The sequence below is a fragment of the Zalophus californianus genome, chromosome 7 (genome assembly GCF_009762305.2).
Source record: "Zalophus californianus isolate mZalCal1 chromosome 7, mZalCal1.pri.v2, whole genome shotgun sequence".
Taxonomy (NCBI): Eukaryota; Metazoa; Chordata; class Mammalia; order Carnivora; family Otariidae; genus Zalophus; species Zalophus californianus.
In genome coordinates this window covers 27978671-28005147 of record NC_045601.1, presented here as the reverse complement: position 1 = coordinate 28005147, position 26477 = coordinate 27978671, and the positions used below count along the sequence as shown (strand labels likewise).

The 26477-nt window shown below is 41.0% G+C and overlaps 1 protein-coding gene across 1 annotated transcript in view; it reads right to left on the bottom strand.

Moving 5' to 3' along the window:
* Positions 1–334: 334 nt before the first annotated feature.
* IL20RA (interleukin 20 receptor subunit alpha) overlaps positions 335–26477 on the bottom strand; it is a 33931-nt gene continuing 7788 nt past the window's right edge. The window contains exons 2-7 of the mRNA XM_027600835.2: positions 15054–15189; positions 9433–9611; positions 8222–8397; positions 7514–7658; positions 3436–3575; positions 335–1221 (exon numbers count right to left, since the gene is read on the bottom strand). Of these exons, the coding sequence (XP_027456636.1) occupies positions 433–1221; positions 3436–3575; positions 7514–7658; positions 8222–8397; positions 9433–9611; positions 15054–15189 (1565 nt within the window). The 3' untranslated portion in view covers positions 335–432. The remainder of the gene's footprint in view (positions 1222–3435; positions 3576–7513; positions 7659–8221; positions 8398–9432; positions 9612–15053; positions 15190–26477) is intronic.

Sequence of the window (26477 nt, the reverse complement as noted above, 5' to 3'; positions counted from 1 at the left end):
GAGTATTTATAAAATGAATAGTCTTCATGAAATATTTTTTTACAGTGCTATACACTTGGTAAGTGCCCAGAAAATAAATGCAGAAGTAGGCTTGTTTGAAAATAATCAACCAAGAGGTCATACACGCTCACCTGAGTAAATTCTTCATCCAATTTGGCAAACATTTTTGAATGCCTACAAAACAGTGGGTCAGCCTCTGCATTCCAGGTGCCCACCATCATCGTGAAAGACCCACATGCGTGAACCAACCCCCCGTATGAGGCAGAATGAAACAAGTAGTGTTATGAGAATAGGGAAGAAATAAGTAATTCTCATGGACACAGAAAATCTGAGTAAACTTCTTTCATCCCACGTCCTTTATTGTTTGGTCACTCCTATGTTTGAACTCATGTGCCTTTTAACAGCAGGGGTGTGACAAAGGGAAGTTCAAGGTTAGTCCTCCATTTGCACATATAATCCCCATTCCTCCATGAATTTCATGAGATAGGCTTCGTTTCCTTCCGATGGCTCATCTGGAGCCTGCTCCTCATAGAGTTTAGACAAGAGGCCTTCCATGAGCTCCTTGAACTCAGGCTGCTCACATCCCTGTGAATCATGTTCAAAGCTAGGCAATGACGGTATGCACAGCCTGCCGGTCCGAGGGTCCCAATCCACCAGTGTGGTCGATGACTCTTCGTCTGGCTCCTCTGCTGTGTCCACGTGCTCCTGCAGCAGCTGGTCCAAGTCTCGCAGCTGAGGAGCATAGGAATGCAGTGGTGTTTGGGAGCCCAGGTCTACCAAAGCTGCCTGTTGCTTACAGAACTGTCCTTGGAGGGACACCTGCTCCTGCAGATTGAGCTCTTGATCTCCAGGCCCCACACAGAAGTCAGCAGTTCTCACAGCATATTCATATTCAACAACAGCTTTATCTGTGGGCATTGTTCTGCCCCTTGACTCCTGCTGCGTTAGGGACGTACCCTTGGTGCTTTCCTCAGAGTCACAGAAAATGTCCATCAAATGTAAAGCATACCCTAAGTGTTTCACCTCCATTTCCTCCTGATGTGACTCCTGGTCCTCGAGGGGCTCATTCAGGTCCCATACATCGTCGCTTTTTTCCCCTACACTTACATCCTTTTGAGAAGCGTTAGAATCCTCCAAAATATTGAGGGTGATAAAATTAAGCACAATTTTTTCAGCAGGTACAAAGAATCTTTTGTCAAATTCATTTCCATAAATCAAAATCTATAAAGAGAGAAGAGAATGGTTTTCACCTTTTCACTTGAGAGAAACAAGAAAAACAGCTGTTAAGTAGAACTTATACTGTCATCACATAGTTCTAAAGACCTATTCTTACCAACTCATGAAAATGACAGTTATTCTTGGAATAAACAGAAAGTTTCATTCACAAGGAGGCAAGAGACCCAAGACACACACACACACACACACACACACACACACACACACACACACGCAAAGGCTTATGGAAGTGAACAGTGGTCCCTGGGGGGTGTGTATCCCGTCCAAGGATCAGGGTAGACTAACCCCTCCCTGAACCATGGAATGCAGTTTTTTAATTTCTTGAGCTTCAGTTTTTAATTGTATAAAATTAGAATTTCTGCCACGTGAGAAGTGGCGAGGGCTGAGTGAGACAGTTTGGAAATTGCTTTGTTAATTATAGTTGACTATGTATTTGTCAACTAGCAGTGGTTACCTGGGTTCCCAGCCTGGTTAGGACATACTCTGGACATGAAATGTGGATGGACATGAAAACTGGATGTAAAGAAGGAAAGAGGCACAGGAGTAGGGATGGTTTCACTTATTTCCCCATATACTTTTCTAATCCCACTATAATGAGGCCAAAAAGGGAAATCCATCTGCCTGTTTATGGCTGGTAGAGAAACTCTAAATCATGTCAGGAAAACTGGTTTGAGATTAAAATGGTGCTGGGGATATGGAAGGTGTCTGTTAGATGGCCAGTCATGACTTATGTTTGAATCCTCATTGTCCACCCCATGATGTGATTTAACATTTACAAAATAGGCTTCATTCTTCAGCCTCATTCTTTTATAACATTTTGGTTTCAGAAAGTCTCATGTGCTCAATTCTCCTCTGAATGTTTCTCCCAGGAACGTCTCCCTGTGCCATTAGGAAGCTCCCTCTAAAGTCTAAAAGGAGGGCTCCTGGGTGGCTCACTTGGTTAAGCGTCTGCCTTCAGCTCAGGTCGTGACCCCAGGGTTCTGGGATCGAGTCCCGCATCGGGCTCCCTGCTCAGTGGGGAGCCTGCTTCTCCCTCTCCTCCCTGGTCGTACTCTCTCTTGCTATCTCTGTCGCTATCTCTCTCTCTCAAATAAATAAATAAAAATCTTTAAAAAAAATAAAGTCTAAAAGGAGGCAGAATAAGAGAAACATTTAAAACCGAACTAACAGGAATACATGTATGCATCATGTTTATGTGAACATGTTTTAATAATTTGCAAAATAAATCATTCTTATTGTTAAAATATGCCCAGCCTTTCTAAACCCTCCAGAAGCATATTTATTCCTTCTTAATATTTTCCTGCTCTCCTTGCTGTGAATGCTTGTCCTGTCCATTTTCCTCCTAGAAGTGCTCCCATTCCATGCCTGTCGCAAGCTCTACATCCCACTCTCCTTTTAGATTCTCCCCTTCTTTCCTTGGACAACTGCCACAGTCTCCTAGCTCCTTTTATTGCTTCTAGTCAGTCTTACACCTTCCAACATTGTCTTAGACCCACTATCCAACTGGATCTAAAACACGATATTGACCTTGACGCTGCCTACTCCAAACCCTACAGAGATTTCTCTTTACCAAGACAATACGAAGCCCAAACTCCTTAGAATAACACCCGATTCTCCCATTACCTCGCCCTAACACCTGCTCTCTGGTCTTACTTCTGTAGCTCCTCATCAGCAACCTATGATCCAGCAATATCATGTGGTTTTCCAAACATCTATGCACCTTGGTCCCTGCTGGGTTTTCTGCCAGCAGTAGGTGCTCTACTTCTTTCTCCCCTTTCTTAAGCGAGGCTAGATGTAAAACTTCTCCTGGTCCCCGACTCGGGGTTTCCATGCTCTCCCTGTACCTCCCTGTACCTCCCCAGTCCTCGCTGCTTGCTTTCATCATAGCCTTCATGTATCATTTTGAAATTCTCGTACCCAACTTAACTTGAACATCTGGAAAAGTGTGGATCCCGACTTAAATTTATTTGTGTACCTCAAGACCTAGTCTAATCTGCTCATGACAGGTGAAATCTTTTCAAAGCTGAGGAATCTTTCTCTTTGGTTATGTTACTGAGAGAACCTAGTAACGAAAGTGTTTTCTAATTCATCCACTCTTTAAACCCACGCTGCCTGTAAAAGGGATCTGTGTCTGAGCTTCCTTTTGTACTGGCCTGGAAGGGAGGGTTTATAATGATTCCTGCCACACTGAACACTCACCAAATTTGCTGGGTGTTTCTCTTTGCCAACATGGATATATCTGTACATGGAGTAGCCCATCACAGAAAAAAGAAACACGGTAACAGATATGGGCAAAACATACCAGAAGATGATTTTAACCTTCAATGCTGACGTTTGGTCTGTAAAAAAAAAAGGACAGAGATAGAGAGTTTTTGATTCGGTGTGGTGGGAAAACATTGGCAATGTCAGGTGGCTTTGGGCTGATCACTTACAATTAGGAGCTCAGTTTTTCATTTATAAATTGAGAAGCTTGAAGGAAAAGTGATACAGGGTCTCAGAATGCTTATTCTCTGACAAGAGCTGGTCTTCGGGACTCATCTGGACTTGTTGCAAACCTTACAGTGTAGATGCATCAACAACCCAATCAGCAGATAGTAGAACATTTTATGTCTGGCTGTGAGATTCATTCAGGTTCTTATATTTGAAGCTAAGTGTGTCTAATATTCCAGCAACTTATACACTTTAAACCAAGCAAAAAAAAGCCCTCTTGATATGATCCTATTAAGCTGCCCTGACTTTTCCATATACTCATTTGACTCAACCATTTCCAAATATTCAGTAGAAGTTGGGAATGTGTGGTGTCACCTTCTATGTGGCTAACAGAACCATCCCTGAGTGGGTCAGCTAGACTTTCTGGGTAGGCCTGGAGCTTGGGATGTGTGTAGGGAGGTGGCTGAGCTGGTGTGTGCTGAGAACGGCAGTGACTTCCTTCCAGGTGCTGCTGTGCTGCAGGTTCGTGACAAGTAAAAGTCCATACAGGAATGAAAAGACCTGGTGAACAGCTTTTAAGGAAGCAGCGCTGGCCCACCATTGATCAGACTATACAGTTGTGAATAGGACTCAGTGTGACTGATTTCTATTTGTTGGTCTCCTATAGGATCCTGGAAGTTGTGATAGTTAATTATCTGTGCCAATTTGGCTAGGCCATGGTACCCAGATATTGGGTGAAACATGATTCTACATGTCTCTGAGAAGGCATTTTTAGATGAAATTAGCATTTATTTTTTATTTTTTTAAAGATTTTATTTATTCATTTGAGACACAGAGATAGAGAGAGAGAGAGACAGCATGAGCAGGGAAAGAGGCAGAGGGAGAAGGAGAAGCAGGCTCCCTGCTGAGCCAGGAGCCCGATGTGGGGCTCGATCCCAGGACCCTGGGATCATGACCTGAGCCGAAGGCAGATGCTTAACCATCTGAGCCACCCAGGCGCCCCAAGATTAGCATTTAAATGAATAGACTTGAGTAAAGCAGATTACTTTTTATAATATGGGTAGCTTCATCCAATCAGTTGAAGGCTTTAGTAGAAAAAATGGTGACCACCTCGAGAAAGAGAATTCTGCCAGCAGATGACCTTCAGACAAGAACTGTAACTCTTCCTTGGATATCCAGCTTACTGGACTGTCCAATAGATTTTGAGCTCATCAGCCTCCAGTCATTGTGAGCCATCTCCTTAAAATAAATCTCTCTGTCTCTCTCCATATATATATATTGGTTCTGTTCTCTGGAGAGTACTGACTAATACAGCAGTAGAAAAAGGAAGAGCTTTAGCACTCATGGCAAAAGTTCTAGCATATTCTTTACACACTGATGAATTCAGTGAGAGTGTCATGGGAGCTCTTTCATCTGTACAGTTGTTTGGATACTCTTGATGCCTAGGCCTGAGACAAAGCAATAAAGTCACTCTCCAGATAACGATCTAGTGAAAGAGTGGAAAGAGAACTGTCATGGACAATGAGGGAGGTCAACAAGAGCCAGTGGGAGAAGTCTAGGTACAGGGGTCCAAGGGCAGCCTCTTCCACCCAAACAGCTCCTGAGGAGTACATGTGTCATTGGGTTCCCCACGGAAGGGTGAAGACAGCACAGTGCTGATGGTGCAGGTGGCTGAGCACCCCTCCCCCATGAGGAGGCCGCGATTCAGCCTAGTCCTCTGAACGCCATCACTGGTCTCTGGACTGAACTTGCCCTAATTAAAACATGCCACGACAACAATGACCGACGGCACTCAGTATACAGCAGGACATGTTTGCCACAATAAACCTAACAAACTGTAACTATACTTTAGGGCTGGCGGACTGTGGAGAGTAGAAGTATTTTTCAAAGAGGGTTCCAGAAGAGGTAGTCCAGCTGGGATATCATGGAAAAGGTGAGACCCGGAAAAGATGCTTCCTTATTTTGTCACCTTTCTTAGACTATAGTGAGAAGGTTGGCTGCATCTCTTACCGGGAAGTATTTAATGGAATCCGTACTTGAGTTGCTTTAAATCTGCCAACTGCTTAAATGATCTCCACTGGAAATTCATTCCTACCACTTGGCCGCTGATCAAGCTGTTAGTAAACAGAGCACTTTTTCCAAATACAGAAACGATTTCTTCAGTCTGCTTTGTTTTGCCTTTTGCTTGCTCTGCATTTCAGTTTTATTTGACATATGGCAGAGAATCCTTCGTTTTAGGGGAAGGTATGAAAGGACAGAGTCTGAAAAATACAGCTTTTCACTTTCGAATATCACAATATCCCCTTTAGATTCCTTAGGACGGTTTCATCTTGTGCTGTGTGCAGGGTGAGGGAAGAGGAAAGCAGGGCTCCTGTCACCATGGCCATCCCATAGTTGGTGATGGAACTGGCCTGGGGGAAAAGGTGTGACATTTGTCCTAGGCCAGTGTGTTTGGAAGAGGGAGACGGAAGAACAATAGATGAGGGGCCATTTGAGGAAGGCCAACTTTAGGGTTAATTTTTAATGGTCAGGTTTTGAGTTCAAGGTCCTCCAACCCTTGGGGAAACACAAATAAGCAAATGCCAAGCTCCTAACCCTATGTCTCTGAATAGGAGTGAGAATCTTCAGCCAAGTTCAGGAAACATGAGAAGACAAAAGGAAGGAGAGAGAAGCAATGTAAGTGAGGGTAACCGTGGATTCGCTGATCCCAGACGTCCATGCAGCCAGTGACTGCTATCTCAGTGCAACTTGCAGAGCCTGTAATTTTATTCCTGAGGGTGAGCAAAGGCTGCTGTCTTCAAGTGTTTTTAGGAAAAATGTTTTGTTTCTAGCACTAACATTTGATGTTCGTGAAGACCACAGAACTTCTCTTCATGAAAGGGACTATAATTAAAAAATGAAAAGATATGTGTAAAAATTCTTAATTGTTTTTTTCCCATGGAAGAGGCCTGTTGGCAGCAGATATCAGGATAGGTGCTGAGAGTTTCCCGGGAGGATGCAAACATACTCTTAATCCTGGCCAAGTTCAATGGCAGAGTCCCAGGCTGCTCAATGCATTTCTGGTGATGGTTGTTTCTACCTTTGTCTCAACCTGTTTCTGGTAGACATGGATTTATCCAAACCTTGTTTATTTATTTTTTAAAATTATTTATTTATTTATTTATTTTATTATGTTATGTTAGTCACCATACAGTACTTCATTAATTTTTGATGTAGTGTTCCATGATTCTTTGTTTGTGTCTAACACCCAGTGCTCCAGGCAGTATGTGCCCTCCATAATACCCATCACCGGGCTAACCCATCCCCCACCCCCCTCCCCTCTAAAACCCTCAGTTTGTTTCCCAGAGTCCATAGTTTCTCATGGTTCGTCTCCCCCTCTGATTTACCCCCCCTTTATTTTTTTTTTTATAAATTTTATGTTCTTTTTTTTTAAAGATTTTATTTATTTGTGAGAGAGAGAATGAGAGATAGAGAGCACGAGAGGGAGGAGGGTCAGAGGGAGAAGCAGACACCCTGCTGAGCAGGGAGCCCCATGTGGGACTCGATCCCGCGACTCCGGGATCATGACCTGAGCCGAAGGCAGTTGCCCAACCAACTGAGCCACCCAGGCGCCCTCCCCCACCTTCATTTTTCCCTTCCTTCTCCTAATGTCCTCCACGCTATTCCTTATGTTCTACAAATAAGTGAAACCATATGATAATGGACTTTCTCTGCCTGACTTATTTCACTTAGCATAACCGCCTCCAGTTCCACCCATGTCGATGGAAAACCTTGTTTATACCTGCCACAATTCTCCTAGTTTCTTCAGAGTTCTTTCCTCAGACCAGTTGAGACTTTTTAAGCTTACCTTTCAAAGTCCGGACACAGTGTTTCTCAGAAGGCTGAGCAAGACGAGGAGGCCCTGGGACGAAAGACACCACGTGGACGCAGTACAGAGTGTCTGGCTCCAGCCAGCCCAGCACCAGCGTGTGGTTGGTCACACACTGGGACCACTGGGGGGGGGGGGGAATGGCAAACAGCAGTTAGAGTCAAAGAATTCCAGCACCACCCCAGACAGATAGCTCTAGAAGGAAATAAAACACCGAGATACCACTAAATCCTTCCCTATTACTACAAGCTTTTTTTTTTTTTCCCTGGCAACAGCTTTAAAATACCCATTTCCTTTAGCTCAGCAGAGCATGGTCAGGAAATGGAACCATTCTGGGAACAAGTCTAAACAACAACATAAGGACAGATTTCTTACTCAACCTTGCCCTGTGTCCTTGCTGACATTTTTTTCTCTCTTGGAGAGTGACTGACAGATGTTACGCAAGTCAAATCTCTCCATCAAAGTGAGGTGGACAATGGATCTACACCCAATAGCAACATCAGACCCCACTGACAGAGAGTGTTATCTGTAAGGGAAATCCGAAGGATGTTGTTGAGATGTCTACATATCAGCTTCCACTGTATCTTGTCTAACATGTCTTTGAATACCACATCTTCCCAGATTCCCCTGCGTCTGGGCTGCAGAAAGTGACACAGATTATAGGCCCCCCTTCCATTCCAGGCTTACCGTTCTATTAGATTTAGTATTATATACGGACACATTGTACTTCAGATTAGAGTATATCTGTTGCATGGAAAGAGAACTGTCTTCTGGATTTCTCTTCCACTTCTCTGGAGCCATCAGAACAATGGAAATGGATTTCTCATCTGTCGTCAAAGCAATCCCTGGTGGGCCGATTTGTGCTTAAAGGGGAGGGGAGAGGGAGTCATCATGTTCGGATGTAAAAATCACCGTGGATAAAACTACAATATAATCCTACTGGAATCAAAGCCCGAAAGCCCCCCCACCCCGCCCCCTTAGTTGAGATGACTCAGATTGTTCTAAGGTTAGCCCAAGTTATGCCACATCTTGAAACATTCATTTCATACTCCCTGACACAATATGAAAACAGAAAGTTCAAGTGTTGTATTTATTTAGTGCCTAATCCCATGGATAAACAGATGGTAAATACAACTAAAAGTGTTTACAACACTCCTGTGACTTGAATAGTTGGTGATAAATAACATTAATATGATTTGATATGTGGGGGAAATCAGCCATGGAGGAATGAAGCACTGTTAAATAACTTTGAAGATGTGATTAGAATGATCTAGAACAGAGGTTCACAAACTTTTACCATAAAGGTCCAGACAGGAAGTATTTTAGGCTTTACAGCCCATATGATCTCTGCTGCAACTCTTATTCATATAAATGTAAAAATCATTCTTAGCTCTTGGCCTGTAGAAAAATGGAAAGGGGGCCGAGCTGCATTTGGTCTGAGCACATCATTTGCTGACGTCTGACCTAGAAGGGCACCAGAGGATAGGTTCTGGCTCCAGGACCAGAGAAATACTTGTAAGCTTCATTATGGCAGCTCTGAATGGATCCTCTACAGCTGAGTCAGCCACAGAACAAGCGGTGGAAAAATTTAAAAAGCAAACATCAAGAAGATGTTACCTGAACCCTGAGTTACACCTGGAAATACATCATCACACTACCAAGTTCAGAACAAGAAGACACTGAGTTTGGCAATGAGCAAAACCGCTCATGGTAAAGATGAAACTCTGAGATCCAGCAAGGTGGAGCACCATGCGCTGGTCACTTGAGCAGCTGAGGGACAGAGTGCAGAACAGAGCCCCCAGAGCACGGGCCTCTCGGGAAGGTGAGGCCGAGACGGTACACTCGATCGTCAGGAGAACTTGATATTATCCGTGTTTACAGACAACTGTGTTACTTACTTTCTAAGAATGGATAGAATCGTCCAGTTTCTGCCCATTTGGAACAATTCGTTTCCCAAATGGCCCTCACTTTGGCATAATATTGATGTTCGTAATCAGAAGTTTCCACAGAGAGATCACAGCAGGTCCTGTTGATGTTTCTGCATTCGGATTTATTCAGCCACTTCTTTTGCCCATATCTGCTCAGAAAGAAACTGAATTAATAATGATGTGCCCTCTGTGCTTTCCAACAGGAAAAAAAGTCATTATATAAAACTCAATGGAAGCTCAGACCTTCACTTCAGAACAACAAAAGTGCCTGTCATTGACCTAAAAAAGAATCCACATTTGCTGCTGGCAATTTTTTTCATTACCTCAGGAGCATGAGTCTGAGTTTCTGCAATCACCTCTCCTTTCTGTGAATTATAATGTGGATAGCACATTTTGAAAGCATGTATTTTTTTTTATTATTCTTGAGCTACAGTAAAAATGTTACAAAACATATGATCAATTCTTCTAGTAATTATGTAAGATTTTAGTCCACTATGCCTATGAAGGTCAATTTGATGGGCTATTTTAAGAAATATTGGTCATTTTCTTCTCGGAAGAAAAATTACCTTGACATTCTCATAAAATTTAAAAATCTGCTTGCTATGAAGGGTCTAGGGAAAATTCACAAGTTGGAGTGCATGCCACAGTAATTATAGTGATGGTGATGAGGATGACTAGGTTTTTGATATTGATTTCTCCTTTCCTTTATTAAAGACACAACACCCATAGCAGGTCCGGGGGGAGGAATATTGTTAACACTTTTCAGGTGAGAGAGACTGAGGTAGGGAGAGTTGAAGTGCCACGGGCTGAGCCAGTGAGAGAGACGGGGTTGCAGGGGAGGCTAGGAAGGCATTAAAGCAGGCGTGGTGGGGTTCTAGAAAGCTAACTGGTGCAGCACGGAGAACACAGTGGGCTAGCAGTGGCAGCCTGGGGAGCACTTGAGGGGATACTGCAGTGGTCCAGCTGGAAGATGTCGGTGGCTTGGACAAGGATGGTGGCCGTGGAATAAATGACAGGACAAAAGGAAGAAATATTAGGGGAGACAGGACTTGGGGATTGAGTGGAGATAAGAGATGAGGCAGATGAAGGTGTTCCGGATGATGTCTCTTTCTGTCTGGGACAGTGTAACATTCCCCAAAAGAAGGAATGCGGAGGAATGGGTTTGGGAAATGGGGAGGCGGGGTGGGGTGGGAGGGAGGAAAGACAACAAGTTCAGTTTTTCACGTGTTGAACCTCAGGTATGTGAAAGATATCCCGCTGTGGATGCCCAGTAGGCACTGGGGCTCGGGAGAGAGGGTTGAGTGGGAGGCAGTGATTTTGAATTCAAGGTATGTGAAAGATATCCCGCTGTGGATGCCCAGTAGGCACTGGGGCTCAGGAGAGAGGGTTGAGTGGGAGGCAGTGATTTTGAAATGAAGGGCACAGAACTGTTCATTTAAGGCACAGGTGTGAATGGAATTATCATGAAGCCAAAGCAAAGCCTAGGGTAAAATTTCAGGATCATCAAGATTTAAAAGTTGGTATAAAGTACAGTTAGGAATAGCAGCTAAAGGGGCACCTGCGGGGCTCAGTCAATTGAGCGTCTGACTCTTGGTCTCAGCTTAGGTCTTGATCTCAGGGTTGTGAGTTCAAGCCCTGCACTGGGCTCCTCACTAGGAATGGAGCCTACCTAAAAAATAAAAAAGAAAAGAAAAGAAGCAGCAGCTAGACTGGGAGAAGGAGAAACAGGCATCATATAATTCAAGGCAAGAGCATGTCTTGAGAATGAGGAAATGTGAACTTTATCAAGTGTTCTCAAAGCTTAAGGGTTATCTCCTCTTTTCAGAATATGCCAACAGATTTCTGAAAGCTAATGTCTCCTGTTTCATAAGAACCATACCTGCCAGAAGACTTTAGAAATACAACTAAGATCTTGTTGACCAACTTCTCCATCAAGTGGTCACCACTGCCTAAGGGCTTTCATATTTTTTTTGTCTGTGAGCCACAAGAAGAAACCCATTTTACGTTGTGACCCAGCTCACAGAAACATACATATATTTAACATATTAAAACAAAGGTTTCATAAGATGCTTTTTAAACTTTAGTACACACCATCAATTCAGTTATTTTCCATTCCAATCCACTTCACACCATTCCAGTCCTTTGCATTAAAAATAATGCTAGCTACATCCCTCAAAACTGATTTCATGGTCCATTAACAGGTCTTGACTTATGGTTTGGAAAATACTGCCATCACCCATTTGATCCCCTTTCCTTCACCTTCCTTACTCCTGCCAAGTGCAGGACAGCTTTCCATGACAGAGGTCGATGGAGGAGAAAATACTCTTTCCAGGATTCTGAACCACTTTTCCAAAGCTTGTGACAAAGCTTGTGGTTTCAGTATTGCACTATATATTTTCTGCACTAAATTCTTTTGGCAGGTGGAATTTAAACTGTTGTTAAAATTTCATCTTTTACTTGGAAACAAACTTCACTCCAAAGTGTAAAAACATAGTATGTAAGTTGCCCAAGGTTACCTGGCTAGGTTCACAGCCTGGCTGCAAACCAAGGACTGTTTGGCCTTGGAGCTGAGCTTGGAGCTTGGAGCCCTGTCAGTGACAAACACTGCTCTGTATTTCCGTCCATCTTGCACATGCACAAGCATGTAAGACCTCCGACGTGCCAAGTTTCTTTATTCATTTTGGAAATTTGTACCATACAAATTATTTGCTCTCACAGAGCAGTGATGACTGTATTTTTTTAGGCCAGGGCATACTCAAGAGCCATTTCTCTTTGCAGAGTGATGTCTTCTTTCCTAAAACACCAGCTTCCAGAAAAACTCCTCGAAAATGAAAATGAGGGTCTAGATAAATGAAGTCATTGTGAATAGCAGCTGAAGTATTTCACTGCCTTTAGTGGTCAGAATATTTTCTTCATAGAGAAAAATGACTTTGTTCTTTTTGTTGTTGTTAATAGGGTACTTTTTTTTTTAACTTGAACAATCAGAAATGTGTAATCAGCAGAGAAACAGATCACTCTAAAACCTATTACCTGAAATATTTGGCATACATGATTTTGGACATCTCATTATGCTTCTCTGTTCACACAGGAATGATTAGATGTCTGCATACACAGACAATAACTAAACTATACCATACATATGGTTTTAATCAAAGTTGCAAATTTAGCCTGATTTGAACTTTATTTAAGATTTTATTTATTTATTTATTTATTTATTTAGTGCAAGTGGGGAGAGAGAATCCCGAGCAGACTCCACGCTGAGCTCAGAACCCAACCCCAGGCTCAATCGCAGGACCCGCAGATCATGACCTGGGCCAAAATCAAGAGTCAGATGCCTAACCGACTCAACCACCCAGCCGTCCCCTGATTTGAACTTTAATAGAAAAAGAAATTGAAATGAAATTAAAGGAATTGTTGTAGTTCAAGTGTTTCATCACCACAAGAGATATTAGTTCCTAAAAGATCTTTTAAAGTAAGAAAATGGCTTATGAAAAATATTGAATGTTTGGTTATCAAGATGAAATATTTTCATTTTAGATCACATTTAATGGCTTCTTGCTAGGAAACTTGGTACACTTATAGACTTTCCTACCTTTTAATTTGTTATATTATTGTTTAGGTTTCAAACATTTATAAGAAATTTCGATAACCACATTTCCCATCACTATTTAGTCTCAGTTCTTCACTTAGATGGTCTCAATGCATGCACAAGTCTTTTCACAATGACAAATAATCTCGTCAGTACTAAGCTCTTCCTTTAGGTTCATCTTTACCTCTGTCAGCCAGATATCATCTTTAGTTAGTGATTTTCTCCCCATCAGGAAGATCTCAGGGGAGGGCTCTCCTGACATCTCACTTGCTTGAAAATACATCTGTTGAACTTGATTAAGAATCCTAGATCACACCTCTTTTTCCCTCAGAGGATGTATCACTGTCTCCTGTTGCGTGTTACCACACAGAAATCATCCTCCTCCCCCCACCCTCCTTGAGCCCTGCTCTTGCTGTGACAGTCACAAAGTACCTTATCTTCTCAAAGTTCAGTAAACTCACCAGGATAGGTCTTCCTACTGTTTTTATTACATTTTCCCAGACTGAGCATGCACCCGTGATGTGCAGCTCCAGAGAGTCACTATCACTTGCTCAAGTACTATCAGTTAGCCATAGGGTTTTCCTCTCCATATAACATTTTTATTTTCCATCTCTTCCCTAAGTCTGCCCACTTGCTTAAAAATTCTTCCCCTCGTCTTAGAATTTTTTTCTTTAAATGTTTGCTTGTTTGTTTTCTCTCTCCCCTGCCTCCCATCTTCCTTCCCTTCCTCCCTCCCTTCCTTCCTTCCTTCTCTCTTCCTTTTCCTTTCCCTTTCTTTCTTCTTTCCTTCCTATTTACCATTAGAGATCATGTTGTGCATGGACTCAAACTATGAACAGTTATTTGTCTGAATTTTTCTATTCCCACAAGAAAGCTTTTCAGGAACTTTTCACGTGTGTGTGTGTATGTTTGTCTCTCTCCCTTCCAGTAATAATGGAGAGGTGCTAAGCCAGATTCTTTGGGACTATTACTCTTTGAAAAGGGCCAGTTATTTATTGAATATTGGGCGAATGGGTGTAGGAGTGAGGGTATGTCACACATCTCCTCTCCAAATCATATTATCCCTTTGCTGGAGAGCCTGCCCACCTTCACATTTGGGAATGGCAGGAGGCTGATGTGCCATAAGACACATCAGTAAGGTCATAGTCCCCTAGTCCCAGCCATCATCGCTTCCCCTCCCTCCTGCACCCTCCTCACCGGGGCGACTGGGCCGCTACAGTGAATATGTCATTTGAACATGATTTCTCTTTCAGCATCTTCTGCTCTGACATTCTGTGGCACCAAACTGGGGCTCATGGGGACATTTCCTCAATTTCTGGTGGCAGAAATCCTTAGATTCCATATCCTTAGGTTGTTATGTAAGCTTCTTAATACTGTGACATTTATTCTTGTAAAATTAAATTTCTACTGTTGGTGTTTAAGAAGGCATAGATTCACTTTCAGTTTCTGCAGTTGTTTTCCTTTAGATTTCACAGTATTTTGCTTGTATGTTCCTTAGCTTGTGGCTTGGGGTTCCATTTCCTCTGTTTCCTTGAACATGGGCATCATCTGTATGTTCTGCATTCTTTCTTGCTTGCAATGAGTTTTGAGGGACAGGTGAAATGTGAAAATGTTCATTCACTACTATCTTTAACAGGAAGAGCTGGTGGCACAGAATTCTGCACTCAGTTTCACTTAAAAATGCCTGTTATTCCAATAAGTTGAGACATTTCAGAGATGATGGACCTCCTTGTTTTCTCGGCCACAGAATGACATTTTGACCAACTTCTTTTCCCCACTTAAGTGACTTTCCCTCACCTAAGAACCCAATGCTTCTGTCTTCACCAAGAAATGGTTTTCTAATTTAATCTGACAGAACATTCCAAGAAAATTTAGCAAGGAATATCTAAAACTTCTCTTTTTTTCCATTTAGTTAGTACAATAGATGGTTTATCTTTGCACAGTTACTAGGTGTTTGAGTCTTGTGTTTTTAAATTAGCCAAAAGGAAAAGAACCAACTTACATGAAATACTGCACAGTGTAAGTAACTTCAGCTCCTTGTAGGCCCTCTGGTGGACTCCACTGTAGGATATTCCTCATGTTTATGGATAAGAAGGTGATATTTGTAGGCTTGGGTAAACCACCAGAGATGCAGAGAACTGAAGAAGGAGTAGAGAAGAATCAAGGTCTTAATGGAGAAAAAGGAAAACGCAACCCCTGTGGTAGACAGCCTTCAGACATGGCCCCGACTAGCCGCACCTTCCTGTACTCATGTCCTAATTCCTCCTAAACCTGAGCTGACCCGATGACTCACTTCAACCAATGGAATGTGGCAGAATAACTCTGGGACTAAGCCTTAAGAAGGTCTGGCAATTTCTTACTTTTGCCCTTTTAAAAGTCCTGAGCTGCAGGGTAAAAAGCTGGGCCACTCCGCTGGAGGCCACACAAAGAGGGAAATGTTCAGTTGTCCTAGCTGAGCCCAGCCTTCCAAGAAGGAGGCCGGAATGAAGCCACTGTGCACACTCCAGCCCGATCTGCCATAGACTGAAGCTGCATGAGAGACTCCAAATGAGACCAGAGGAAGAACCATCCAGCTGAGCCCCAGTTAACCCTCAGATTTGTGAGAAATAATAAAGTGATTGTTTTAAACCATTTTTGGGTGGTTTGTTAATGCACCAGCAGATAACTGAAATGATCCCCTTATTAGATACAGAAATAAAATTTAGGATAAATGGCCCTGAAAGGCTCAAGTTTTGGAGACTGGTGTTAGAGTTAGCTTTACTAAAGTATATAATATAGCAACAATTAGAAAAGAAACCAGTGAAAGAAGACAACATATTTAATTAAATGCTGGTATGTTCATGTAACTGTGCTCTACGAAAATGTATCCTAGAGGATTAATTTGTAGGAATCTTCTGTAGAGAAATGAAAGAATTGAGACACCACCAACAAATTAGAAAAGGACAAAAGGAAAGTGCAGGACAGTTTCTTATAAAAGAAAACAAGATGATCCTTGAATCAAAATAAATTTTAAAAATCACTGGTAACATGTAAGAATCAAAATGTTAAAATATTGGCGAGACCACAAAGTCCTGGGTTATAAACAATCAGATTTTATGAAGAACAGATCTCATCATAAAGACACATATTTTAGTCAATGAACTTGGAAAATAAAAAATTTTGATACTGCAAACCAAACTTAGGAAATGAAATTTAGCTAAGTCACCAAAAATTGGTCTAATTTTAGCTACAGTCCCGTAATTCTTGTGTAAATTGGCTGGGGCTAACCATCAGAGAAAGAAATTAGTTTTATCCTTGGGGTAATCCTTGGCTAAGATTAGCTCTATACAGTGTATTGTAATTCCACAAACCAAATGAAAAGAGAGAAAAAAATTCTTTGCTTTAGAATTAAACTTTGTAATTCAACCCTAATTCCAAGCCAAAATAAGCTCTTTTAACATGCAGCCGAGTAACCAAAATATAGCTCGCTGAGTGTGTGTTTGGGTATGTGTGCACATGCTATATTTGTAATGGCTCCTACTTTTAACCTTGATCATTTTTTTAATACCTCAGTTTTATTTTTAAGAAGAAAGTTAAATACTCAAGGAGAAGCACCATCAGCTGATCACTGTGTCGGTATGTGTCTGGTAGGGGCAGAGAGATCTCCAAGAGACACAGCCTGCCCAATGTGTGTCTTTGATTTTTATCCCTCTAACTCTCTGGAACCATCGTGTATCAACTGGTATGGGTCTTTTTTTCTGGAGATCATATGCTATGAATAATTATCAGTGATTTAATACTGCTCTGTGCTATCAATAGGTTCTGATTTTTAATGAGAGTTTTGAGGATGAAACTGAGAACATGGGGCAGGCAGTGCCATGAAGCATTGTGTTTTCCAAGGCTTCAAAAGTGAGGAACATTTTTAACATAAAAAGTTCCAAGGGTCTTTTCAGATCTAAAACCTGTGGTTTTACATGTTTATATGACACATGCATGTGAAGAGTGGTTAGCATCTTGTAAGAATGAAAATTAAAATAGACTGTGTATTATAATATCACAGATGGAAGATATTACCAAAACATGGCTCCATAGAACTAACTGATGAGAAACTAGAATATTCCGGTGTGTGGCAACTTAAGTTTGGAGATATAAAACACAAGTTATGTTAGATATTATAGTCCAGACATATGTTCCAATGTTTAATCTATAAAAATCTTTATCTTCAACATCTCTGATTTCTGTTCATTTTTTTAAAAAGATTTTATTTATTTATTTTTTTTGAGAGATAGAAAGAGAGCCTGGTAGTGGGCCCATTGGGGAGGAGTAGAGAGGGGAGAGAGAGGGAGGAGGGGAAAGAATTTCAGGCTGACTCTGCACTGAGGGTGGAGCCTGAGGGGGAGTGGGGGCTCTATCTCAAGAGCCTGAGGTCATGATCTGAGCTGAAACCAAGAGTAGGTTGCTTAAACAACTGAGCCACCCAGGTTCCCATTCTACTTATTTTTTAATGGAAGTAAGCAGTTGACAAAATTCTCAAGATGCCTAAAATATACCCAAAACAGTTTTAAGAAATAACCTGGCATAAAAAAAAAAAAATGGATTGCTCATTTCAAGGTAAGGTAATTTAATTTTCTTGGTCCTTGTTAGGAGGAAATAAAGCAATTTTGCTATTCTGAAATGAACCATGCTCTGGAACGTGCTGTGAATCTTTAATGTTCATTGGTTCAACAGACATCTTGCTTCATGTTTTATAATTGTTTAAGGGATCCTCTAGAAATGTTATGTCAATTTTCAAAATAGGCTAAAGGAAACAGTGTGACAATAACACTAAAACATTAAACATTTTTTTCTCATGCCATTCTATTTTTTGAAAGGAAGATATATTTCACTGGAAACGTGAAATACATATGCTACCTCCTCCAAAAGTCTACGTTATGGGTAAATCATATGTATCTCCACAATTTGGGTAGCCAGCCTCCAAGATGGCTCTCAATAATCTCCTCCTCCTGGCATTCGCAGCCTGCATGTCCCCTCCCACATTGTATCTGGGTTGGTCTCCATGTCTTAATAGTTTGATTTTATCTTTATAAAAAAAAATTAAAGACCGAGTGAGAAGACTGGGAACTTATTAGCCTTTTAATAGCAAGTGAGGATTGCAGTGACAACTTTTTGGATATTTTTCAAAAAGATAAATGCTTAGTTAAACTCATTGTAAATACACTGACAAAGATTCAGAGTAGTAAACACCTTTAATAGAAATACATTTAAAAATGGATATTAAAGTAGTAAACACCTTTAATAGAAATACATTTAAAAATTACATTTAAAAAAGGACACTATTTCTGGGGAAAGAATATTCTAGCTTTTAGTCCTGCACAGTCTTCTTCTTGGATTGACATTATTTATCTGAATATATAGGCAGCAAAGGTATCAGTTTGGGATCATTCCCTTGTCAATAAATCAAAGTATTATCAAGGAGCTTCCCTACCATGATAAAGGAGGGCACGTTCTGGGATCAGCCCAGCTCTGTCACCCCAGCACACAAACTATCCCTTGTCATGACATAGTTTGCTATTTCTGAACCATTTCTCATCAGAGCATTACATTAAGCCATGTAATCTTTCTTCACCTCTTGTCTCTCTGCTTGTATTTCTAGAAATGGATATTCATCAATTGGGGGGATTGATAGTAATTTATTTACTTTTATCATTTATAATAATTGTTAATTTTGGAATTTTAATGATTTATCTTTGATCAACGGAAATAGATGTTTCTTAGTATGGTGAGGTTTGACCTTTCTGCAAAGAAGAGTTATATGGACTGCCGGCTCCCTTGGGTTAGTTCTGGTGGGTCAGTAGGATATGGGAGGTCTTTCGGCATGATTAAAAATTATGCCATTCATGACAGGCTAAGAGATTTTATTTTAATAGTAGATACAGTATATGAATAAAAGCCAACTTGCATAAGACTTTAAAACTATAATAAATATTGTGAAAACCTTTACATGTTATCATATTTAGTTGAAGTGAGGCAAATGGCTAGCATATAATGAAAACAGTAGCTAATATTTATTGAATCCTTACCATGTAGCTGACTCAAGTCTATGTGCTTTATACAACCAAATCATACAATTTCCATAACAGCCCTCTGGAAGTTACCTCCACTATCATCTCCATTATACAGATGAGGAAACTGAGGCGCAGAGAAGTTGCACAAGTTCACACAGCTAGTGAGCAGAGGAGTTGGGTTCAGAACCCACACTGTTAAAGTCACCTGCTACCCTTGCAAACTGATCCTTATCTGAATTTAAACAAAGACAAGACTGATGAGAAAACGCATATTATCCTAGATATTCATATATAAAATCATTTAAGTATTAATAAATATTAGATATTGATGTCGTCAGTACCTTTCTTTAGATCCCACCACACCCTGTATTAGGAAACCCTTTTCCTTTTCCTTTCAGAGCATTTTCTTTTATTTTGGCCCACATCTGATCCTGGAGAATGCAAGTAGGAACTCTATTTCTGCTTTGACACAATCCTCAGACAATGTATGGTGACTAGAAAAACAGGGATTTTTAAAAGGGTATGTTTGAGTCTATGCTGGTGTCTTTTTTAGTTGCTGAGTACATGCCTTCTATCAATTTGAAACCACAGCAAAACTTAAAGATGTAGAAATAATATATTTTGCCTTGGCCTTGGGCTTTAGTTCTTGGTCTCCCCTACAGAATACACTACAGTCAATCCCATTTATATTAATGAGAAACATCAGTTCAAGAGTCATCTTATTTATCCATTCAACTAATATTTGTTAGGTGCTATTATGAGTTGAATTGTGCCCTCCCAAAAAAAGATATATTGAAGTTCTAATCCCTGGTACCTCAAAATGGTTCCTTATTTGAAAATGGGGTTGTTGCAAATATAAGTAGTTAAGAGGAGATCATACTGGAGTAAAGAGGGCTTCTAATCCAATATGACTGGTGTCCTTTTAAGAAGATGGCCAGATGAAGACACAGTGACACAGGGAAAATGCTATTTGAAAATGGGGGATTGGATTCCCTACAAGCCAAGGAATGCCTGGGACTCCCAGAAGTTGGAAGAAGCAAGGAAGTAGCTCCTCTAGAGGCACAGTCCTGCCAACACTTGAATTTTGTGCTTCTAGCCTCCAGAACTAGAAGAAAATAAATTTCTGTTGCTTTAAGCCACTCAGCCTGTGGTACTTTGTGAAGGCAGCTCCAGGAAATGAATGTAGGTGCTGCTATATAGATATCTAATGGTGAATACAGACGGGTTCCCGCCCTTCTGGAGTTCCCAGACCAGCAGGAAGTTACCGTTAACAAGTAAAAAAATAAACAAACATGTACTTATAAATTTGGTGATTAGGCTATGAAAGGGAATAAGGTTGGAGCAGTGGGCCATAGAACCTACGCAGATAGGGTGTTAGGAGTCAGCTTGGCGAGATGGAAAAAAAAAAATCTCATCCAAAAAGACATTTCCTTGGAACTGTCAAAAGGCCAGTGTGTTTGGGGAAAAAAAAAAAAAAAGTGAGGAAGAGGAGAGTGGCCAAGAAGAAATTGAAGAAGTACATAGAGCTGGAGTCCCCATCTCTATAAGCCCTGGGAGGGAATCTGGATTCCATTTGAAATTCAGTGCGGAAGTATTGAAGCCCTTTAAATAGGGGGTGCTATGAGCCTATTTATACTTCAAATAGATTAATTCATTACTGAGGGGAGAAAGATTGGATGGGGGCAGGAATAGAACTGGAGAGACCAGCAGGACCATAATTACAGCAGTCCTGTAGGACCGGGGAAGGATGGGCTTGCACCCCGATGCTGGCTGTGGATATGGAGATGGGTGGGCAGTTCGCAGCTCTGTTTTCAAAGTAGAAACAACAGGGCATCCTGATGAGGCAAAGCAAGAGTCTCAGCAGCAGAATTCCTATGTTATGAAAGCTAACAGATGAAGATTTATCGAGGAATACTTGCCCTTTTATCTGTTTTGATGATGCAAAAGAGTATTAAAAAATAGAATTAGCACTTTTTTTAAGGAGAAGAAATAGCACACTTAAAGACAGTTGATAACTAGTATTTTCTCGTGTTTCTTAAATCTTTGTGAAGTTTTTAGGCATTATGTTTGTTTCAAGTTTGGAAAACATAAAAGAAGACACTCTTGAGTAAACATTTAAATTGAGGTAAGTCATTTTTCTAACCTGCCAGTACTGATAAGATAATTTATTCAACACTGAAGTGAAAATATGTCACACCCACATCGATGTCAGGAGTCATGTGCCAACTTATGAGTAACAAAAGCATTTTTGTTCACATAGATTTATGGCCTGTAAGTACAGCTCTGATTCTCTGGTAGTCCATCCATTTCACATCCTAAATCATAGAGCTGTTGGATTGGCACACAGAGTTTTATTTCTGGGAATGCTGTAGGATTACAACTTTAGTTTGGAACACAAGATTCTTCATGATCTGGTCTAACCTTTCCTTTTGCAGTTCTGCCAAATGCACCATATTCACCAGCCACACCAAACTACCTGTGATACCCTAACTTGTTCCACTGTTCTGTGCCTTTACGATTTTGGTGCCCTCCTCCTAAAGCATCTTTTGGAACTAAAAGACCCCTCATTCCTCCATGTGTGTATCCATGTGTGAATACTGGCTCGGACTATTTTAATGACGTGATGATGCTGTGATGTTATGTAGGGTATGCATGGTCTCCACTAAAGGGCGGGGTGGGGGGCATTCTTGATGACAGTCATCTGGATAAGAGGCTGGTCTTTGAAGAGAAAATGGAACTCAGCAGACCTCAAAAAGGGATGGGAACTCTGGGCTCCTTTTCAGCTTCCCTGACCAGGTATGGACTTTGAGCAAGGGAGGGATACTTAATGGTGCCCCTTGAATTGTGGTTATTTAAGATGGCCTCTGCATTATCAAAGCTGTGAAAGTTCAGTAAGGAGGTGTCTACTTAATGAACTTCCAACTAATGATTGGCTAGCTCTATCTGTAAGCCACCTCATTCAGATTTGTGTCTGCTCTCAGTGTTTATTTTCCTTTTGTAATATCTTGGCCTTTGGGGAAGTTTTCTAGCCCAGCCTCATTTATGTTATACACCATAAGGAGAAAGTCTTGTCTCTGTTCTTGGGTCTTTTTAGTAGGAAGAGAATCGATAAATGACATTTGAAATGTAAATCTGTAACAACTTCATTGGTGGAATATTATAAAATGTGGCTACTACTTTCGTTCCAAGAGTTACCTTACATAAATATAGATCTCCAGGTGTAGCAAAATGGTATGCAACATTTTCCTAGTGGTCTCAAAGCTAATACTACATCCTCTAAGAATGTTGCTGTTGTACTTATATGCCTGACAGTCAAAGACATTTCCATTTCATTATACTGTGGGAAAAGCTCATGTATAAATTAGTGCCTAATGTATGCCCATAAAAAGTGGTGAGGTTTTCAGAATGAACTCACGAAGGGTCAGGTAATCAGTCTTGAGGTTACCCAAACCTCTGTCCTTGGGTGCTGAGGCAATTTGATTTTCCTATTATGGACTCTATGCTCATCCACCAGTGAGGAAAATAACTAGGCTGTAAGAGGCTCAACAGTCAAATGTGTCCACCTCTGGCGACTTCCCCTGTGGGGCCATTCAAGTTTCTCAAGCTCATGACTAACTAGGGAACCTTGGCATAGAGGAAACCCTGCCTAACCTTACCCAGAGAACGTTTCCAACCCCTAGCCCCTTCTGTCTTTCTGAAGCTAGAGCAGAGTTAAGGAATCACCAGGTTCTGAGCCATTGGACATTGGGCTCCATGTTTTATAGTCTTTGTATCCCCAGCACTGGGCAAATAAATGCTTTTGAACTGAACTAACCAGGGGCTGGTGGGGCTCATATAAATCATGAAGGCAGGGCAGGACCCAGATACACATGAGGATTGAATGGGGGTGGGAACCGCCTAAACTGCCAAATCTTGGTATCTTGAAACCACCTTGGTCAACTTACATTGTACACAGGGGATTGACACAGTCAAAAGACACTCAACAGATGCTTTTTAATGAAGGAATAGTAGCCCACACATGGCAAGTGGCTGCTACATATTGCAAGTCTCTTTTGAAATAGGAAAATACCTTAATATGCTTGTATCAGCTCTTTATTGTGGGGAGTGAGGTTAAAAAAGTTAACAAAAAGCACCAGAGGGTGATGAACCAATTTCAGAAAGCACGAGCTGTACACAACTCATCGTAACCACCAAATAAGCATCAAATGGTATTGCTGCCTGTAGACAGATTATCTTTGGTCTTGTTCTAACTTCATCATGCTGAAAGGAAAAGCAGGTTTTCTTTTGTCGCAAGTTGTAAACTAGTTCTCTTGAAAAATATTAACTCCTCTTTCTCCTCTTTTCTTTAATTATATATCAAGGACCCTTAAAAACTAGTCATCTAAAAACAGCCCTTACAATGTGATTCAGGAACTATTTTCCTAAGAAAAGTTACATAGCTGTGTTCTATAAAGGAGAGAGCATGGGTTGGCGTTAATATTAGTTCCTGTAAAATCGATGGTCTTCCCCGAACCTCCATCTCCACAGTTATTTCTCTACTCTCTCTTGGCACACTCACTGCTGGATGTGTGGGCTGCCTCGATGTTCTCTCTAATAATACTGTCCCTCACACAGGGCTGCCACCTGCCCTCCCTCACTGGCTTCTAGTAATTGTTTATGTGAGTAGGTCAGAGAGAAGCTCCAAGAACAAGAGTTCCAGAGCCACACTGGAGCCCACTCTCTGCTCTACCACTTAGCACAGCCATGTGCCCTCAAGTCGTTTACTTAACCTTTGTGCCTCAATTTCCTCTTTGTAAAATAAAACAATACTATGTGCTTCATAGGATTGATGGGATGATTAAATAAAATTCTTTACATAGACCTCCTGGAACAGTGCCTGGCACAAAGAAAGAGCTCAATCATTGTTCACTTAGTGTTCTCCTCCATAGTTACTATTCTCACTTTACAGCTGAATCGATAGAGCCCCAGAGAAGCTGCATGCCTTGGCCACGGTTATTCAACCATTTGGAGGATACCTGACTGAGGCCAAGTGTTCTGACTATGACAGGGCTCCTATAGTAGGATACTCACCTACCGCCTTTAGGAAATGCTACAAAGAACACTGTTGTGGGAAGAAGGGATTGTATGATTATTATAAATTTTGCATGTGATAGATGATTTATTCTAAGGAGAGACAGAAGAAATGCAATGAGGAAAACCCAAGTATTTCTTCTTCACTGAAGCTTTTCCTGGTGGAACTGTACACAGCCATGTCATTCATTCAACATAGTTACTGAGCACCTACTGTGTGCTAGAGATAGAAACTGATAGGCACTAGTGGGCAGCAGAAGCCAGAAATACAGAGAAGGCTCTGCTCTCATGGAGCCAGCAGATATTGCTTGAATCTGGGACACAATCCATCAATATATGCTTTCCCTGCCAGGAATGTGAAAATTTATGTGGATGAGTGATGCATGAATCATACAGAAAAAGCAGTGCTATTTCTTTATAGCCACACCTCAACAAATAAATTTATGTGCTTAAACATGTTTTTGACTATTGCTGTTGGTACCTAGTAGCAAGCAAGACCTTAAAGTCGAGACTAATTTTTAAAAGAAATATATTGGAGTTTAGCCATCAAAGAGAGTACCATAAGGTACTGCTCAGCTCATGGCATTTGGGGCATGCTTCCTTTCAGCTATAATTGTTATCAAAGGTAGCTTATAAACATGCAAGAAATTCCTTCTCATTTTTTTTTATAGTCACACCTTGTTTTCACCCATTCGTAGCCTGATTTCCCAGCTTGATTACCCAAGTTTATTGGAAATGGCTTGGAATACTTTGAAAATTAAATCATACCTCCAAGATGAAGGTTTGCCACTTAATGGGCTATTCTGACCAACATGTGCAGGCTCTATTTGGAACTCTGAAAAAAGGAGTTTAAGAAATACATTGTGGTGAGATTTTTGTGCATCACCTCCTAAAAGGCCTATTTTGAAGACACCATTATTAACTTGTATATGTCAGCCCCACTGCTAGAAAACCAGTTGTACTACCTTATGTCATATCTTACATAAATGTCTTCCTTTCCCTTTTAGAAGTTAGCCTTTTGTGGACAGGAATTTGATTTTCTCTACATTTTGTGATCTCTAAAGTATCTTGATTTGTAATAATGACCATCATAGTAACTGTGAAGAAGTAGATTTGAATGTGGGTTGGAGCCTCTACTACTTGATAACTTGCCTTAGAAAGGAAAAGATGAAAGTAAGAAGAGAGTTAAGGGTAACCCATTTGGGACCACTAAGGTATTGAAAAGAATAGCTGTTGGGAATTCCAAGTTCAATCAACAGGTATTAATTAAATATCATCTATTTTTCATCTGCTCAAGGTCACAAAGTTGGTCCATAGCCCATTTGTTTGCCTAAGCTGACCTCCCAGAAGAGGAAAGACTGTGAGTGTCATCTCCAAGGCTCTTGATGATGAGCACAATGGAAGCATGAAAGTCAGTAAAGGCTGAATGCAAAAATAAATAAACAAATAAATATCATCTATTTTTCAAATCATTTTCACAACTAGTTCTTCTTTATCTTCACAGAGCAAAGCCATTCTTTTTTTTTTAAATAATTTATTCTACCCTCATTCTTTTTTTTTTTAATTTTTATTTATTTGACAGAGAGAGAGACAGCAAGAGAGGGAACACAAGCAGGGGGAGTGGGAGAAGGAGAAGCAGGCTTCCCGTGGAGCAGGGAGCCCGATGCGGGGCTCGATCCCAGGACCCTGGGATCATGACCTGAGCTGAAGGTCAGACGCTTAACGACTGAGCCACCCAGGCGCCCCGCAAAGCCATTCTTTTATTCATCTCTATCACTTGAAATTTTCAGAGAGAAAGTCAACAAAACAAAAATGTGAGAAAATAATTAATAGAAAAAGTAAGAGAGTTTTAAAAATAATTATTTAGTGGGAAGGAACTGGGAAGTAATTATTTAGGGGCGATTTGTAAGTCATTAATAGTATTTGCTTCTTGTTCATTGTGGACTGGCATTTTGAGGTAAATGAAGTTGATGGTGTGATCACCGTTATAATCTCAGATTTTCCAGTTGGACAAGACCAAAATGGAAGTGTAGAGTAGCCATCAAAAACACTGTCAGAAAGGTAAACATGGTTTTCAGTAGGCTAACTCTCCTCTATAGTGAAAGTAGAAGCTTTGATGTTTTTGAGGGTGACCAGGACTACGATCAGACCTCTCTGGGGTTGAACTACGCCTTGATGAAGTTGTGTAACTACATGCAATAAGATGAACAGAAGTCCCACATTCTGCCTGGGCCACACTGAAGATCAGCTCTTTTAGGTCCTTAACTGCCACAAAGATGTAAAAAAGCACGGGTCATTAGAAAAGCAGAGCA